Source organism: Taeniopygia guttata, chromosome 30 (genome assembly GCF_048771995.1).
Source record: "Taeniopygia guttata chromosome 30, bTaeGut7.mat, whole genome shotgun sequence".
Lineage (NCBI taxonomy): Eukaryota > Metazoa > Chordata > Aves > Passeriformes > Estrildidae > Taeniopygia > Taeniopygia guttata.
This window is the reverse complement of record NC_133055.1, coordinates 6928497-6947221: the sequence shown is the minus strand read 5'-3', so window position 1 is coordinate 6947221 and position 18725 is coordinate 6928497. Positions and strand designations below refer to the sequence as shown.

Below are 18725 nucleotides of genomic sequence, written 5' to 3'. Positions count from 1 at the left end.
TCTGATAAATCTAACTTCACACTTCTGATATTTCAACTTATTTCTCTGTACTTCTACAAAATTAATTTTCATCAGAACTGGATTCATCAGGGATGTTCCAGGCAAACTGTTGTTGTTCACGTTGTTATCACTGCGGGTTGATATCTTTTTCATCTATTTTTAAAATTCTGTTTCTGCCTTTTCGTATCAATGCAGCAAGAGCATCTGTCCTGCCCAGACGTCTTGGTTGGACAGGTAAAAACACTCACTCAAGCAGGATTGCTGTTGATCCACGTTGGGACCTCCCTCTTTTTCTTTTGCCATTGAAAGACAATGGCAAGATGAACAGAAAAATCACAGGCATTACTAAAACTTATTAAAACTTAGCAAAAAATTCTATAACATCATTAAAAACACACTTTAAAAAAAACTCGAAGCCCACAATCTTCTGTGGGTGAAACACAAATCTTTGCACAATCCACTTTTGCTGTGCATCCTCTGATCCACTTGTGGAGAGATCAGTGCCCTCTTGCAATTGATAAGTTCCACATTCTTCACTGAAATCCATCCAGATTCTGCACCTGTTAAAACACAAACAAACCCAACACCCCCACTGGGACTGGAGGGTCCTCTCTCAATTCTGTTCCCTAAAACTTGCATGAAGAAATGGAAATATCAACATCTTTGTTATAAACATGAAAAAACATTAAGAACAAAACAATGCACATAGTAAAGAAACTAACAACAAATAAAAATCAATCAAATAATACACAATCAATATTACATATAAAATCACAGTTACCAAGTGCTACACTATCAAATTGTCATCCCAGAGTCTGCAGCAGCTGAAAAACCTTAAAACAACAGAGATTTGGATAAAACATGTCCGGATCATGTCTCTCCAAAACCTCCTTTGAGGCTCAGCTGTCCTGTATGGTCAAATTGTCAAGCCAAAAGGACTTGAATACCTTTTTGATGCAGAAAACATCTGGATCAATCACACCATCCACGTAGAGCCAGAGCCTGGCCAGAGCTCGAACTCTAATTGGAGGATATGTTTAAAGCAAAAGTCTTAAAAATAACAGTTATAAGTGAAAAACCTTATTATTAAAAATTTATCAAAACATCAAATAATTGAACCTGTCTAAAATTTGTTTCAAGACAAAAATTCTCTAAATACAACAAACCTTTTCTTCAAAAATCTGAAAATTTGAAGTCTGAAATCTTGAACCAAAACTTGGACTATAAATTTGTAAAAGAAGATGAACTGCAGCTGCATAGAAAATTGAATAAAGAAAACACACGAGTAGTTAAAAAATCAAACACACAGGATCCTGAAAAATACATCTTACAATCAATCACTTAAAAAACCAATAAAACATATGAAAACTGACTGTAAATATTAAAACAACACCTCAATACCTTAACATCTTAATAATAATTCTTATCACAAAAATCAGACAACTTACATTTTATGATCAACCTATTAACAAGAAATGTTTAAAATAGTATAAATCAATCTTGTCAAAGCATTCATATAACATTAGTAACAATCACTACTTATCATTACCTATAAAAACTTGACAATTATTATTTATCTTATTATCTATAAAAACTCAAAAACAGAAATTGTGAACTCAATGCCAACATTCCATCTGACTGACTTTTCTCAAATCTTTGTTTTCAAAGACATTTTTAGCAATTAAATCATTATTAACATTTCTATCTCTTTTTTTTTTTTTTTTTTTTCAGTAATTTTCATCCACATTGTATTTGAAATAACTTTGATTTGCATAATGTCCATCCCTCTTGGCATCATGGAAAACACTCAGTATTGCTATACTTTTTCATTACGTCTTTTGTCTCCTTGTGTTGTTGCTTGATAAAGCAGCTGCAATGATGTGTCCTTGTTGTTGAATTGCATCCTGGATGGTTGCGGCGAATGCCGCAGCTTGGTTGCTCTGTTCTGCGCGTGTGGCTCTGACAAGCATCTCATCGACTGGACAGCCCTGAGGAAGGGTGGCTAGGATGGTTCTGGTGGGTGGGTTAGCATTCTTAAAAGCAAGGGATCGGAATAAATGTTCCTGAACGTCTGGTGGCACGTCAGGTGCATCCTTTAAAGCAGCTGACAGCCTATCAATAAATTGTCCAAATGGTTCAGTGGCTCCTTGCTTTATGGTGGCATAGGATGCTGACTTTTTCTTGTCTGGTACCAAAAGCAAAGCTTGATGGGCCAATTGCTGTGACAATTTATGTATTTCAACAGGAAAGGTAAGTTGCACCTGATTGGTTGCATATGGTCCTCGCCCAGTCAGCATATCTGGCTGGACTCCAAAAAAGGGGTCTCCCACATTTGTGTGTTTGTTGGCCTCTTCAATTGCCAACCGCCTCCATTCCCTTTCAAACATGAGGAATTGAGAAGGTGTCAGAAGCAGGGATGCAATGTTAGATGAATCACCAGGACAAAGCACATCTGCTGTGAATATATACTGAATGATGTTCCTGGCTGCTTCTGATCTGATCCCATAAGCGGTGACTGTCTGCTTAGCTGATTGTAGGATTTTCCAGTCATGGGGCTCCCAGATGGCATTCCCATTAGACACTATAACAGGACAAGCCAGGGAGCTGGCAGCTTTCCAGTCACCGTCTAAAAGAGCATCTTTCACAACTGATGCCCATCGGGACTGCAAGGGATTTTTTAAAACTGCTGGCGATGCCAATTGCTGGCCAGTGGAAGGTTCCACTGGTGGAGCCTGACGATTTGAGAGGGTGGCAAGGCGGGCTATTTTTTTCTGTAATGTATTTGGTCTTTGTATCTTGTTCTGTGATCGCGTGTCCCTGCTGCAATTGACAACAGAGAGGTTTGGTTCTGAGTCATCAGAATCTGAGCTCAATGGGAGTGGGCTGCGCAGCGCTACCGTGGTGGGATGGGAACTGGCATTTTCGGGGCTCTGCTCTGGTGTTGTCTGGGTGGCTACTTCTGCCACTCCGCTAGCATTGGGGTGCCCAGCCCCTCTAAGCTGCGCCAGGCTGCTGGCCGCAGCCGCCGCCGCCGGCGGGTATCGGCGAGCCGCTCCTCTGCGTTTGCACACACCGGTGGCAGCCGCAGCCGCTGCCGCTGCGGGGGGGCGAGGGGCCAGCGCCGCCTCGCTCCCGTCTCCGCCCTGGTCTCTGCCTTGATCTCCGCCCCTGAGTTCTTCCTCCTGACTCAGCCCTGTTTCATCATCAACTCCGCCTGCCTCCTCAGGTGTCTCCCCGCCTCCCGAGGGACCCGGGAGGGCCACTTCCTGGTCTGCCGCATTTCGCGGAACCGCTGAGCTGTTAACATCCGCTGCTCGTGAGCACACTTCCGCTCCGGGCGCAGCCACATCCCTGCTTTGTCTCGCGCCGGCCGGCCCCGCGCCGCCTGGCTCCGCGCCTCCCTCCAGACGAGCAACAACATCTCTGACAGAGGGGCTGACTGGAGCTTTCTGCCCCTCGCACTGGCCGCATATTACAAACATTAAAGAATTTTTCAACCCGCGATGGCTTTCGCGTTTCTATTTGTTCTGCTGTGGACTGCTCAAATGCTCGAATTGCAGCTTCCGCTGCCTCTTTCTCCGCGGCCATGCTCTGTAAGGTATGTGAAACTTTCTTCCAAACACCTCCAAGCTCTAATAGTGTTTTCTTGTCCTTTTTGCCCTCTATCACTGCATCCCAAAGCAGCTGCCCCAACTCTTGCCATTCGGTTTCACTAAAAATCAGCGAAGGTTTTTGCAGCTTGCCTTTGCTTCTTGCCCAAAGGACCAACTGTTCTAAATCGGCTTCTTTAACTTTTTCAGCTCTCTTTGAGAGAATATGAAAGAGCAGCCGCACTGAAGCCTGTAAATCTCCATCCATGGTGAACCTTTCACCCTCTCTCTGTCTCCGCGGCTTACCTCAATCTCCGCGGGCTGCTCCGCTCTCGCTTTTCTTCGGCAAGGCGGCAACCCCGCTCCAGCTTCCCGGCCTCGGCCACGTCCACCCCCGCCGTTCGGGTCTCTTGTGAACGCCGAGGTCTTCCCACTGCTCCAACGGACTCTCGCAAACAAACAACAATGCGAAGAGTCTTTTTCCTCCCGTTGGGAACGGCCCAATTCGGAGTTTGGAGACTTCTGCTCCGTCCCACTTGATCCCCGTTCACAAAAAGTGAATTTGGGATCCCGGTCCCGTCACCATGAGGCGATTTGGACCTAAATTTCTGTCCTGCTGGGACTCACCCACCCTTGTTCCTGCTCTGGGAAAACCTTCACCCAGGTCCCTGCCTGAGCTCCAGCTGTGCTGGCTGAGTGTGCCAGGAGCAGCCAGGCCTGTGCTTGGGGGCTCTCGAGGAGCCATCCCTGCCCTGCTTCCCTGGGTTTGTGGCCATTTGGCAGAGGGACAAGGCTGGATATTCAGGATTTGTCAGGGGAATCACTGCAGCAAGGCTTGGATACCATCTGCACTCAGACTTCAAAAGGAAATAGATGGCAGGAGTTGGTTTTAGGAATTGTTTTCCTACCCACAAACCATTCCTGGCCCTCTGAGGTCAGAAATCCCCAGAATTTCTGCTGCATTCCTAGTTTGCCACTGAGAGATGTGAGAGGCAAATGATTCCCTGTGGCTGAAGGAAGGTGAGGGGCTGGATGGGCTTGTTCCCCCAGCACTGCTCTGCTCAGCCCCCTCTGCTTCCCTGAGCACCTCCCTGGGCATGGACATGCCCTCCTGAGAGGTGCCTTGTCCCTGCCAGCGCTCACAGAGCCCATCCTACCCTGTGTGCCCTCGGCCCGGCCCTACAGAAACCTGCCTGTGTGCAGGGCCCTGGCTGGGGCAGGCTCTGTGTGCAGCTGGGCAAGGGCAGCTCAGGAGAGCCCTGCTGGGCCCTGCAGAGGTGATGCTGCTGCTGTCCAGGGCGGAGGAGTGGCTGAAGGCCCTTTGGGAGGCTCCCAGCAGAGACACTGACCACCCAAAGTCACAGTTCTGGAGTCTCTGTAAATGTTCAAACATTCCTTTGATGATCCTGTGTGTCCCTTTCAACTCAGAATGTTCTGGGATTCTGGGATTTCAATTTCTGTTCTGCTTCTCTCATCCCCCTGTTGTCTATAACCAAAAGAGAAAAAATACCCTTGCAACAGTGTTAGAACAGTAAAGTAAAAACCAGACCTTTATTGGAAGCTTCCAGGTGCCCCAGTGGGGAATGGGGCACACCCAGCACCTGATTTCAACACTTTATTAAGGTTGATTAATTAGGATATTTAACAGGAACATCCTGTAGGAGATTCAGTTGCCCCAGTTACATACTCCTGGCTCAACCCATTGGAGTAGGTCCAAGGGCTTCTTTGCCCACCTTTAGTTATGACTGCTCACATAGTGTGTGTTTATCTTGTAGGTCCTCTTCCCGATAATAAGACTATGCAGTATTTCAGGAATGTATTTAGACAGTAGCTTATTGCTCTAAAATCTAAGAGATAGGTAGGAAACATACTAGAGTCAGTAAAGGATTACAATTATGTAAGTACATAATAGTAAATTAATAACGTTAATTAAGAGTTTAATAGAGTTAAATAAGGATTATAGTTTTATAACTATATCAAACTAATTTACAGAGATACAGATACATGAAAGATGTATAAATAGCAAAAATCTTTTTGCCACAGACCCAAATTTCCCATCCTGCTCCAAGCAGGAAATTGAAAACACTCTCAGGAAAGCTCCTGACCTTTACAGCAATCCCAGGCTTACCTTCTTTGGGAAGTGCCCTCTGGAGCTGTGCCCAGGCTGGTCTGGAGCTGGGAGCAGCCCTGCCCCACCCAGCCCCTCTCAGCAGCAGCACCTGCCCTGCTCAGGGCGGCTCCTTCCCCCCACAGCTCCTGGCCAGTGCTGGGAGCAGCTCCAGGGCCAGCTGAGAGCTGTCCCTGGCAGGCAGCAGAGTCCTGGCCCAGCACAGCGCCCTGGGCTGCAGGACCCTGCTCTGCAGGACAGCCCTGGGCACCCCTGGCTGCTCTGCACAGGAGATGAGCAGAGAATGCACTCACAGGGTCTGTGGGCATTGGGATGTTCCAGCTTTAGGAGATCTCTCCAGGAGCTGCAGCTGCATTGTCCTGCAGCCAGAGGTTCCTGTGCCAAGGGCTGGCAGTGATTCTGCCCCAGGCACTTCTCAGCCCCTTCCCAGCCCTGACTGATTGAAGCTCTCTGTGCCTCTGTGCTGTGCCCGGGCTGGCTGCAGGCAGTGCCCCAGCCCTGCTGGGCTGGGAGAAGAGCTGCTCAGCAAGAGAAATGTGCTTTTGAAGCTCTGCTTGGTTACCAGGATCACCCTCTGTGCCAGGAGCCCGGCCCAGCTCAGCAGCACAGACACAGCACAAGGACTTTAATGACCCTCTGGGGCTTTGTGCTCAGGCCCTGAACATCAGGCCCTGAGAGGGAGCTGCAGAAACCTCTCCAGAACTCCAGGTCAGAATCCAACTCCAAAGTTTCTTGGACTTTTAATGGGTCCCACTGAGGGACACGACTAAGAAAGTGTCCCCAGGCCCCAGGCAGAGCAGAGAACTGGAGGCACTGATGACAGGTGGGGACAAAGAGAAGCCAAGTCTTGGTGCCCTGGGGCACAGCAGGCTCTGTGCCACCAAGGGCTGGGAGGAGACACCTTGTCCTGAGGCCATGGGGCCTCCTGGCACAGCCCCAGCCAGGCTGGGCACTGTCACCCCCTGGTCCTGCCCTCAGCAACCCCCCCTAGCCCACATCCCAGTGGCCTCAAGGATCTGCTGGAAGGAGTCCCTGGGGAGCCTTGGTCAGGAATGGCCCTGGGGGCTCCTTCATGCTCATAGGGACTGCAGGTTCTTCAAAGGACTTTGGGCTTTGGTTTTGCCTTGCAGTCTCTGAGAGCTTTGTGCCACCCTGGCCTCCAATTATCTGCTGTAATTAGTCCCTGGAGAGGCTTTGTCTGTAACAACACTCAGTGGGGCTCATTAATGCTTCAAGGTACTTCAGTTCTTTTAAAGTACTTGGTGTTTCCCTTTTGATCCAGACTCTGTGAGAGGTTTGTGCAATCATGGCCCCAATTATCTGCTTTAACGAGTCCCTTGAGAGCTTTGTACTGACACTCAGTGGGGCTCATTAATGCTTTCAGATACTCAGGTTTTTCCAGGTACTTTGGATTTTCCTTTCCACATTGAGAGGTTTTTGTGCCATTTTCAGTCTCTGAGAGGTTTTTGTGTGATCCTGGCCTCCAATTCTCCCCTCCACGATGAGGAGCCTGTGTTGGGGATGGACCTCAGTGGGACCCATTATTGCATTGAGACCTTTCGGTTGTTTGCTCTTGATTTTAACTCCTGGAAAGGTTTGTGCCATCTCCTCTCAGGCCCCGAGGTTCCAGGCCTCAGTTTCAAATGCACCACAGGGCTCAATAGGATCAAGCAAGTCCTGACAAACCATGGCTCTGCCTTGATTTCCCTCTTGTCTGGGGCAGTTCATCAGGAAGTTTCTGTCATGGTTTTTGTTCGCTAATTTGAGCTTTCTCAAACAGTGCATTAATTAGTGTGGTGGGTTCAGTGTTGGCTAATTACCAGTGCACTCACTATAAAATACTTACTAATTTCCTGCTGCGAGATAGGATTAGGAGAAAGGCAAAGTGGGATCAAATCTTTTAAAGGGTATAAAGAAGAGTTTGTTAACAGTAAGTAAAAAAAAGAGTAATAAGGATCAGAAGAAAACTTTCAGAACACTTCCCCTCTCCATTCAACCTTTTCTTACTTACTTTTTATGCAAAGGGACAAACCAATTTGTCACTTTACCACCTCTAGAAAAATCCTTCTTTAGTTCACTCAGGGAGAGGAGTCTCTCTATCTTGCTATGGAGACTTCTCCACAAGAAAACAGTTCTCTTGTAGCTCTCAATTTCCACTAATAGCAGCCACTCGGAAAAAGCAAAATCGTGAAGTCTCTCCCATTTTTTCACAGTTTTTCCCACAGCTGTGTTTATGGGCCATGTCAGCTTATGGGGTATTAGTTTCAGGATGAGCTGTTTAAGAGCAAAGGTTCTCTTCATCTATTTCTGAAATCATCTTCATCTCTGGGAACAGAGGTCTTCTTCTCTCCCTGAGGGCACAGGGTCTCATCACTCTGCTCTCTTTGTCTATTCAAACTTCTCCTGGGATCACAGCTACTTCAACATTTGCTTACTTTGGCGTGGAGGCTTTGCTGAAACAAGTCATCTCCCCATACTTTTCAATGCCTAATAGGGAAAAAGAGAGTCTGAGGTATCAATTACATCCTTCTCCATATTTTTATCAGAGTATTTAATCCCCAACATCAAGGCATCTCCTCATCCCTCCCATCTGGGACTCAACTTCCTCTTCACTGACCTCGGTGTCTTCATGTTGCTCCTCTGTGTGCCTGCCCTGTGTCCTTTTCTCTCGCTGGAGGGAGGATGGCAGCACTGCCAGAGTCAATATCTGCTGGGGGCTGCAGATGGTTACGTGACCCCAGCGGGACTCGGTGCCCAATTCTAATTTTGGCCATGGTTCCTGGACATGAGGACCAGTTCTTTTCCGTAGGAATGGAGGAATATAGCCCCAGTGTTTCAGGGGGAGACAAGAGGTGACCACCAGAGGACAAGGCCAGCCAAAGCTGCCCGATTTTTTTCAGGGAAATACCCTTGAATATAGGAAATTTTTTAGGGAGACTGTCAGTTTTGGCAATGGGCATCTGAAATGAAGGACGGCTCTTTTCCATACAAAGCACAGCACTGAGCCCCAGTGCTCCAGGAGCTGATGAGAGGCAGCCCAAGACATCCCAAGATCAGCCAGACCTGTCAGGTGGCCCCTGGGAGGCCAAGCCACCCAGACCTGTTCCGTGTTCCCTCACTTCCATGGGGCCCCACAGTGTCCCAATGGTCCCTTGCTTCCAGGAGGCCCTGAGGTGTCACAATGCCCCCTTGGTGACACCAGGCCCTGAAGGGTCCCAATGGTCTCCATGGTTCCATCAGGCCCCACAGAGTCATAATGGTCTCTGGGTCCATGAAGCCCCGCGGTGTCACCATGGCCCCTTGGTTCCATGGGCTCCAGTGGCGCCACAATGATCCCCTTGGCTCCATGAGGTGCCCAGAGTGTCACAGTGATCTCCATGGGAAGGAAAGAACCGAGCCCCAGTGTGGCAGGGGCAGCCACCAGAGGCCAAGGCCAGCCAGGCTTGATGGTACTGGCAGATTTTGTCTGGGAGCAATCCTTCAGTGTACTGAGTTTTAGAGTTGGAATCCCAGTTTCAGACAAGGACATCCGGAGGAGCAGGACGGTTCTTTTCCAAAGGAAGGAAAGGACGGAACACCAGTGTTTTAGGGGCAGATAAAGGGCGGCCACCAGACACCTAAGCCAGCCAGACGTCTCTGTCCTGGCATCATTTTTCTGGGAGCTATCCTTGTATATAGGGAATTTGGGAGGCAGATCCCAAATTTTGGCCATGGGGGCCTGGTTGAGATGGATGCTTTTTAAGCAAGAAAAGCACATGGACCCAGTGTCTGAAAGGCAGATGAGAGGTGGCCCCTGGGTGGCCAAGGCAGCCAGACCTGTTTCTGTTGGCAAGTTTCATCAGGGAACAATCTTTGCATATAAGAAAATTTGGGGAAGGAATCCCAGTTTTGGCCATAGGCCCCTGGAGAAGAAGGACAGTTCTCCCCCATAGGATGACAAAGCGAAGAGTCAATTGTGACTCTGGAGTCCCACGTAACCAAGGGGCCATGGTGACACAGCAGGGCCACGTGGATCCAGTGGTCCACTGTGGCACTGTGGATCCAAGGAGACCATGGAGACACCCCCAGAACCTCATGGAACCAAGGAGTCCATGGTGACCCAGCGGGGCTGCATGGAGCCAATGGTCCATGGTGACACTGCCCATCCAAGGAGGCCATTTGGACACTGCGGAAGCTCATGGAGCGAGGTGGCCATTGTGACACTGAAGAACTTCATGACACCAAATATCCATGGGGACACAGCAGGGCATCATGGAACCCAGGAACCACTGTTGGCAGTGCGGAAACTCCTGGAACCAGGGGCTGTTGTGGCACTGCAGCACCAACACAGCTGCTGCACCTTGTCCCCTGCCCTGCACAGCTCCTTGGGAGGCACACCAGGAGCAGCACCCTGGGAGCCTTGGGAATGCCCCTCTGGGATCCATGGCACACACTGCCAGGGGCTGGAATTCCAGTTCCCAGCCAGGAAAAGATGTTCCTGCCCTTGAAGGCAAAGCTCTTATGGAAGAGCCAAAAGCCAAGTGCAGCAAGATCCTACAGGGACATTTCACTGCCAGCCTTCATAACTTCACCCATGGTTGTCGTAGCTCATGGATTGGGAATTAAATCAGGGCAGGGTCTTTGGTGGGAGCTGCCCTGGGTCAGTGGAGACACTGGCAGAGAAACAGAGCAGGCAATAGAAGGCAGGAGAGAAAGGAGGTGTTTTGGTTTGGAATGACACGTGTCTGCTAAGGGAGGCAGGAGCCTCTCCTGAAATGGAAAAATGTAGACTCTTTCTTTCTGAATTGTTATAAATTTGAAATTAAAGGGGCCTCTCAGGTAAAAATATGGGAGCAGGAATAACAGCTCTTTATTAGGGAAGAAAATAAAAAGATAAAATAAAACAATGCAGTCAACCAAATACAACCTGACACTCTGTTGGACGGGGTGTTGGCCGCAGTCCAATTGGAATGGTGGCTGCGCTCCTCCTGCAGTGTCAGGTGTGGTTCTGTTGGAGAAGTGATCCTGTAGAAAAGGGTGTCTTCTTCTGAAGAGGAACAGGCAGCTGTTCCTCTGAGAAATCCAGCCCAGAAAAAGCTGTGTTTGTGGGCCAGAATCTCAAGACTAGATGCAGGTAGGAATGCTTGGCTCCTCCCTCTGGGCGGAGCATCTCACAATGGGATGTTACAGTTCTTATCAGTCATGCAGTGACATTCAATAGCCCATTATCAGCAGTTGTCTCACCTGAGGGAGGATTGATTGTGGAAGAGATAAGGAAAAACTGCCCACTTAACACAGGACAAGTGCCACACAGATGGCAAATAGAACACATCTTGCTTTTCAGTCTGGGACAGGAGGACAGAAACAAAATCAGCTGAGAAGGCGGCACTCTGAAAAGCAAACCAGAACTGACAGAAAATGAATGGGACAGAAATCAATAATTCTGATAGTTTTATTTATTATCAAAATAAATCACACCCACCCAGCCCCACACAATCCTGACCCCACAACCTCAAATTTGAATCTTACTTCTCCCAGTCACCTCCCAACCCCATCTAACCCTAGAGGCTGTGGAATTGAGTAATTTTGGCATGGGACTGAGGTGGGAACCAGCCATTTTGAGGTGTGATTGAGCCATTTTGGGGTAAGATTAAGGGGCTTCAAGTGGGATTGAGTCATTTTGAAGTGACAGAGCAATCCACCTTGGCATTTGGAGTGCAAAGATATGGAGAATACTACCAGATATCCCCCAAGAACCCACAAATCCTCCAGAATATGTTCCCAAACCATAAATTCCACCTCAAATACCTCTTAAATGGTGGGACTTTTCACATCTCTGGTCAATACTCTTTTTAGTAGTTTTTCAGGTGTTTTTAAGTGATAAACACAAATCAGAAGAAAATTAGGGCCAAACCAAAACCAGATACCCCTTGAGCATCCCCTGGGCACTGGACAAAACAAACTTGGCAGAAATCAAACTTAACCCTCCATAAAATGCCTTGAGGAAGATTTGCTCTTCCCACAAGTTACTTGTGATGGAAACACAAACAAATCCCAAACATTAATAAACCAACAACAGAAGCAATTCTGTGGCAATTCCAAATTTCATCAGCTCCAGCACAGCTCCAACTCAGATGCTGGCAGGTTCCAAAAAAAGAAACGTGGAAATTTGGCCCAATACAGATTATTAAAAGGAAGGGAAAGGTCTGTGTAGCTGTCACAAAGGTGACAGGGACCAAGAAAATAATGATTCACATATTTGGAAAAGCCCCCAAGCCTGTGAATTCAGGAGTTACTTCAGAATTTAGCTACTTGAGCTAAATCCTGTAGGATTTAAGTAGCCTTGTGTTCCTCACTGTGTGGTGAATGATCCTTGTCAGTCTCGCTGGTATCATTTGTTCCCTTTCCTCCAGTGATTTTAACAAACTTTTCAGGGAAGGACACGAAAATATTTTCTTTACACTGGCCACCCACAACAGCCATTTTCCTTATAAGTTCTCCCAAAAGCTGCTCAGAGGAAGCTGCATCCAAGTTTCCAAGAGTTCCTCCAGAAAGAGCCACAAGCTCCTCAGAGGAGGGAACCAGGCTGTTGTCAAAGGCACTTGGGGTCAGACAGCAGTGCCCTGAACTCACTGTGCCAAAATAATGTTTCAATCTGGCTAAAAAAATTGTTAGAGAGATGCCTCTGCCCCATTTAAGGTGCTAACGAGACCAAATCCAAAGTGGGTTTTATTGAACAGTAAATGTGAGGTAGAGAGAGACAGGGAAAGAAAGATAAAATTGAGAGAAAGTAAGAGAGTGACAGGGATAGAGATCTCCCCTGGGACAGGGCAAGTGTGACATTGTCCCCTGTGTGCGTGGCCTTCCCAGGGTGGGGATTTTACACCTGAGCCAGTTTGGGTAAGGGGGGTGGTGTTCACCCCCCACCCCGAGCAGGGATGGCCTCACTGTTTCAGGTTACAGTGTCAGATGTAACCAAAAGTGTTTCCAGTCACCATCTCCATAAACTGTTATCAACAGGTGGGGCAGTGTTCTTTATCTCTTCCATGGCTCAGCCCTGATAACGCCCTCCAGGGGCCATCTTCTGTTAATGGGCCATTGAGTGTCACTGCAGGGCTGATAAAATTACATCATCCCATTGTGGGATGCTCCGCCCAGGGGGAGGAACCAAGCATTCCTACCTGGATATAATCTCACCCATGCAACACCACAACCACCTTGCCTACTGCATTTCCAGAGGACAAGAGCTCCATAACCACCACTGACCTTCAGAGGAAGACCAGACCCTTCTACAGGATCACTGCTTTGACAGAATCACGTTCATCACTCCAGCTGGACTGCAGCCACCATTTCATCAGACTGCTACCACCACCCTGAGCAACGGGGTGTCAGGTTATATCCTGACTCTGTCAGATTAAGCCAGTGTTTCTGTATCATTGCCTTGATCTTAATTTTCTTCCTCAATTGTCATTCTGGATTAGACTCTCCCCCTGGTTTGCCTTCCACCCAGGACAAAACTGAATGTGCTCATCCCTTGTTTTCCTCCCAAAACAGGATTTCCCATACCCAAATCTTCACGAAATGGAGGAGGAGGCTGTGAGGAAGAGGAAGGCGCCCTTGGACACCCAGGCAGGTGAGGAGGAAGTCAGTGCCCCTTTCCCCCTCTCTCCTGCTCCATCTCCCGGCCCAGCACAGCCCCCGGCTGCAGGACAGCCCCGCTGCCGACGCTCTGCTGACGGGGATGCACTGGGGGGATCTCCTTACCATTCCTTGTGGCACGGAGGCAAATCCCATCCTCTTCTTGTCCTTCCTACCCCAGAGCAGGAGCTGATGATGGAGACCAGGAAGGACAAATCTCTGCAGCACAACCTCATGGAAGAGGCTGATTTGAGCAACTCCACAGTGCGGGAATCCAACAGGGAGGAAAAGCCCTGGAGATCCCACACAAGGAGGGGCTGGAAACCCAGCCCAGGGTGCTCTGAGGAGGAAAGGCCCACTCTGGGTCAGGAAGGTGGGCAGAGCTTCAGCCAGAGCTCAGAGCTGGTGGTCCCTGAGAAGCTTCACGATGGGGAGAAGCCCCACAAGTGCTTGGAGTGTGGGAAGACCTTCAGGTGGAGCAAAAGTCTGAAGCGACATCAGATGATCCACACTGGGGAATGGCCCTACAAGTGTGGGGAATGTGGGAAGGGCTTCAGCTGGAGCTCAGACCTCATCATCCACCAACGCATCCACACAGGAGAGAGGCCCTATGAGTGTCCCGAGTGTCAGAAGAGGTTTCACAGCAGCTCTGATCTCCTTGTGCATCAGCGGATTCACACGGATGAGAGGCCCTTCCACTGCCCTGACTGCGGGAAGGGCTTCAAGCAAAACTCCACCTTTGTCACCCACCGGCGCATCCACACTGGGGAGAGGCCCTACATGTGCCCCACATGTGGGAAGAGGTTTCAGAGCAGCTCAAATCTCCTCCTGCATGAGCGGATTCACACCGAGGAGAGGCTCTTCCTCTGCTCTGACTGTGGGAAGGGCTTCAAACAAAACTCCAACCTCATCAGGCACCAGCGCATCCACACTGGGGAGAGGCCCTACGAGTGTGGGGAGTGTGGGAAGAGCTTCACCCGGAGCTCTTACTTGACCCAACACCAACAGAGCCACTGGTGAGGGAAGCCCTGTGAGTGCCCCAACTGCAGGAGGAGCTTCGTGCACCGCTCCACCTTCACCCTCCATTGAAGAACCCACACTGGGAAGAGCCCTGGTGATCCCTGTTACCTGTGATCCATGCTGGGAAGATACCTGTACCTTCTCCTGCCCCTGCCAATGACCTTATGTGGGACTGAAGAACATGAGGGTCTGGCCATGGCCCTGTCACTACATTCACTCCCACCTCAGGTCATTGCCAGGGGCAGGAAAGGGACTCTCTCTCTCTCTCTCCCTGAGAAGGTTGTCCTTTCCAGGCAGGAGGAGATGCGTGGCCAGGAAGATACAATTGATGGTGATGTAATTTCCCCTGTTGCCCTGTAAATAGTTTTTCTTATCCCTTCTGTTGTCAATATTTTTCTAGTCCTGCTTGTTCCTCATCTCGTTGCTGTTCCCAGTAAATTGTTCTTATCCCAGCCTGGGATCTTTCCCTTTTTTCCTTCAGTGGAAGGTGGGAGGGCAACGAGAGCCAGCAGGGTTTTAGCAGGAGCAGGAAATTGCGGAATTCCATTCCTGAATCCCGGCCTGTGGAAACCGAGCATCCCAGCTGGTGCCAGCCCTGGTGGCCATGGCAGCAGCCTTGGGAGCGGGTCCCTGGCTGGGGCTGAGGGAACCTCTTCACTCTGGTGCCCAGGGACAGGAGTGGATGGAGCAGCTGCAGCTGAGTCGGGGCAGGCTGAGGTTGGATCTCGGGGAAAGGTTTTTGCCCAGAGGCTGCTGGGGCACTGCCCAGGCTCCCCAGGGAAGGGTCACAGCTCCAGGGCTCTCTGAGCTCCAGCAGCGTTTGGACAGCGCTGCCAGGCCCAGGCTGGCAGTGTTGGGGTGTCCTGTGCAGGGCCAGCAGTTGGACTCGAGGATCCTGATGGGTCCCTCCCAGCTCAGCCAATTCTGTGGTTCTGGGATCCCATGACCCTGGGGATGGGAGTGCCAATGGTTGCCATGGAAACGGGCTCTGGCTGACGGCCTGAGCTGGTGTCCATGGCAACCACCCCTGGCATGGGGTCTCCATGGAGCTGCCCAGGGACTGACCATAGCAACAGGGGCTGGGGATGGTTGCCATGGAAAATGACCATAGCAACAGGGGGCTTGTGATGGTTGCCATGGAAACTGACCACAGCAACAGGGGCTGGTGATGGTTGCCATGGAAACTGACCATAGCAATGGGTCCTGATGAGGTTTGCTGTGGTAATCCAGGGCATCCCTCTGGCTGCCCTGGAAGGCCTGGGACCCTGGCAGGGGGTCAGGAACCCCCCTGGACAGAGCCCTAAGAGACACTGTCTGTGATCTCTGTCCATGGAAAAGAGTTTTCAATCTTACAGGATGAATTACTCACTCTGAGTGTTTGATATGAGTAATAATTAGTGTGACACGGGTGCAAAAGTAGAATTTTAGGATTCTAGATAAGGGGTTCAAAGGAGGCAAGATGGAGAAAATCGTGTGTGTCCTGTCCTTTTTCATCTTCTTCATGCCTTCCATGTTTCACTGCAGTGTTGGCATTTTTCTATTGGTTTAGACTGGGGACACATTGTTCAGCAGAGGTGGTAGGTATTGTCACATTATTGTAAATATAGCACAGGTAGTTTCTGGTATATATTGTTTGTAACTTCCCACTGAGGGGCAGAGCCCTGCACGCTGCCCCGCAAGAAAGGCCTACTGCAGGTCAGACAGAACATGTTATAGATAAGCAAGAATAAACAACCTTGAAAACCAGCACAGATGAATTATGGCTTCTTCTTTGGCAGCGGGGCTCAAAGACAGCAAATTTCTGCAATTTTGGGATCATTTAAATACCACAGATTCTGACATAAATGGCATCCCTGGGTGGGCTCGAACCACCAACCTTTCAGTTAAGAGCCGACAGTTTGCCTATTAAGGTTCAGATTTTTTGACAGGCCCTCAGAGGGGTTTCATGGGGACTTTCTAAGTGTCCCCAGGCTGCCAAAGAGCCGGGATGTCACAGGCACTCACAGGGGCTCCTGTCATGGGCAGACTGGGAGCTTTAGGCAAAGTTTATTAGAGAAGCTCCTGTCAGGTCAGGAGGCACAGAAAGGACCCCCAATAGCCCCTATAGATCCCCAAATACCCCCAAGGACCGCCAGCCTTTCTAAGCCTCTTTTTTGTGAGAGGAGCCTTGGAGCAGCAGGTTCCAATCCCTACCCCTGACATTTCAAGAGCTCGTATGTAAACAATTATAAAGGTGGAATTAAAACTTTATACAATTCTCCCTTAGCATTAGGAATTGTAAACCAGCGTTGGGGGTTGGGTTTTTCCTTTCTGTTTGTTCCTTATCATTGGCTGATGTTTATCGGCTGATCCCTTATTTTGGGAGGAGCTGCTGCTCTTGGAGACGGGAGTTTCCACTGCTGCTGCCGGAGCCCGGGCCAGAGCTGTTTCTTCTGTCCTGGGATGAGCCTCTGCTCGTGAGAACAGCCACTAAACTGGGACCTTATTTACACCTGCCCCACTAAAAGAGAGACCTATCCCTGTCTGCTCTGGTGTCCAGGATCCTGAGCTGGGCTCTCCCTGCCCTGCTTGGAGCCCCTCACCCCCTGCCTGCCGAGACATCCTGCCAGCCCAGCTGACTGCTTTTTGCCAGTCCTGCTGGGGCACCGAGCTGACTGCTTTCTGAGAGTCCTGCTGGGGCACCGGAGCCGGCTGCCCCGGGGTTTGTGAAGCAAAGCCTCTCTCCAGCCCTTCCCCCTTCGGACAAAGCCGCCATGGCCCCGCGCTGCCGAGCCCGGCCGGAGCGCCCCCTGCAGCCGCGTGGGGGTCAGCGCACCTGCCCTGCCCCGGGAGCCACAGCGCCCCTGCTGGCTGTGCCCGGAACTGCACCGCAGGGAAAGCGCCACGGCCCAAAGGCCGGGACTGGGCTCTGCTCTGTTTGCTGTTCGTGCCGCAGCTGCTGCTGCTTGTTTGCTTTGTTATACACACTAGGAAAGAGCTGACATTCCTATTCCCATAGCTTTGCCTGCCTGAGAGCCCCTTGATTTCATGATTCTACTAATTTGGAGGGAGGGGGTTTACATTCTCCGTTCCACAGGAGGCTTTTTGCTGCCTTCCCTAACAGACACCTGTCTTGTAAACCAAGACCAGTTTTGGCACCCGATGTGCAGCCTGAGGGCATTGAGAGAAACAGGGTGAAATAAGAATAACAGTTCTTGAGTAACATGATTTTTTTTTGTTGCACTGGATATAGAAACCTTGTTCTGTGTCACCATGTGGTCTAGCTTACCCTGGTTTGGGTGGCACATGGTTGTGGCTATATTTTTCCCATCCTATAACTATGGCAAATCTCGCTGATAATAAATTTGTTTGATGGGTTAATATGGTGAGGAATTTATGGATTTTTAATTTCCTCTGGACGGTGGGCACACAGATTCGAGGCTACCACACACTAACTGTATGTGTTTGGAATTACTTTAATAATGGTACCTACTGTGAGGAAATGACACCAGGGGAAGTTTTCTCCCAACTCCTCAGCCAGCTCTTTGGGTCTACAGTGGTTGGTGTTCCTGCTATGCCTGTTAAGCCTATTCTGTTGAGCATTCAGAGGTAAGGGAAGATTGACTTAGATAACTATCGTAGCAGGGCGTCCCCAGCCTGTAATAATTAGCACTGACTCCATGATTCCAGAAGGCTGATCAATCACTTTATTACATTATCCTATACTATACTGCTAAGAAACACTCATCGCTCTTGCAGACAGTCCGATACAGACAGACCAGACTGGTTAATTGAAATCCAAACACCATCACCATTGGCCAATTTAGAAATCACCCTTTGATAAACAAATCTCCATAACACATTCCACATGTGCACAACAACAGGTGCAGCAAGTGAAGATAAGAATTGTTTCTCGTTCTTTTATCTGAGCTTTCTCACAGCTTCTCACAGCTTCCCAGGAAAATCCTGGGAGATCTCTCTCTCTGCTCAGAGGATATGTGATTACCACAGGTCAGTTGTGACAATGCAGGTCCAAGGGCACCACGGTGACACTACGGAACCTCATGGAACCAAGGGGCCATTGTGACACTCTGCTGCCTCATGGAATCAAGGAGACCAATGTGAAACTCAGAGACCCCAAGGAACCAAGGGTCCATGGTGACCTTGTGCAGCCGCAGTGTCACAGAGGAGCCGCTGTGACACAGCGAGGGCACACGGAGCCCAGGGGCCATTGTGACACATCAGGGCTCTGTGGAACCACGAAGCCATTGTGACATTGCAAGGCCTCATGGAAGCACGGGGCCATTGTGGCACTGCAGAAGCAAGGGGAACATTGTGACACTCCAGGGCCTCATGGAGCCAAGGAGATCCTTGTGACACTGTGGGGTCCT

At 49.5% G+C, this 18725-nt stretch overlaps 1 protein-coding gene across 1 annotated transcript in view; it reads left to right on the top strand.

Moving 5' to 3' along the window:
* LOC140680999 (uncharacterized) overlaps window positions 1-14355 on the top strand; it is a 206132-nt gene extending 191777 nt beyond the window's left edge. The window contains exon 11 of the mRNA XM_072919905.1: window positions 14250-14355. Coding sequence (XP_072776006.1) covers window positions 14250-14355 — 106 coding nt within the window. The remainder of the gene's footprint in view (window positions 1-14249) is intronic.
* The last annotated feature ends 4370 nt before the right edge of the window (window positions 14356-18725 follow it).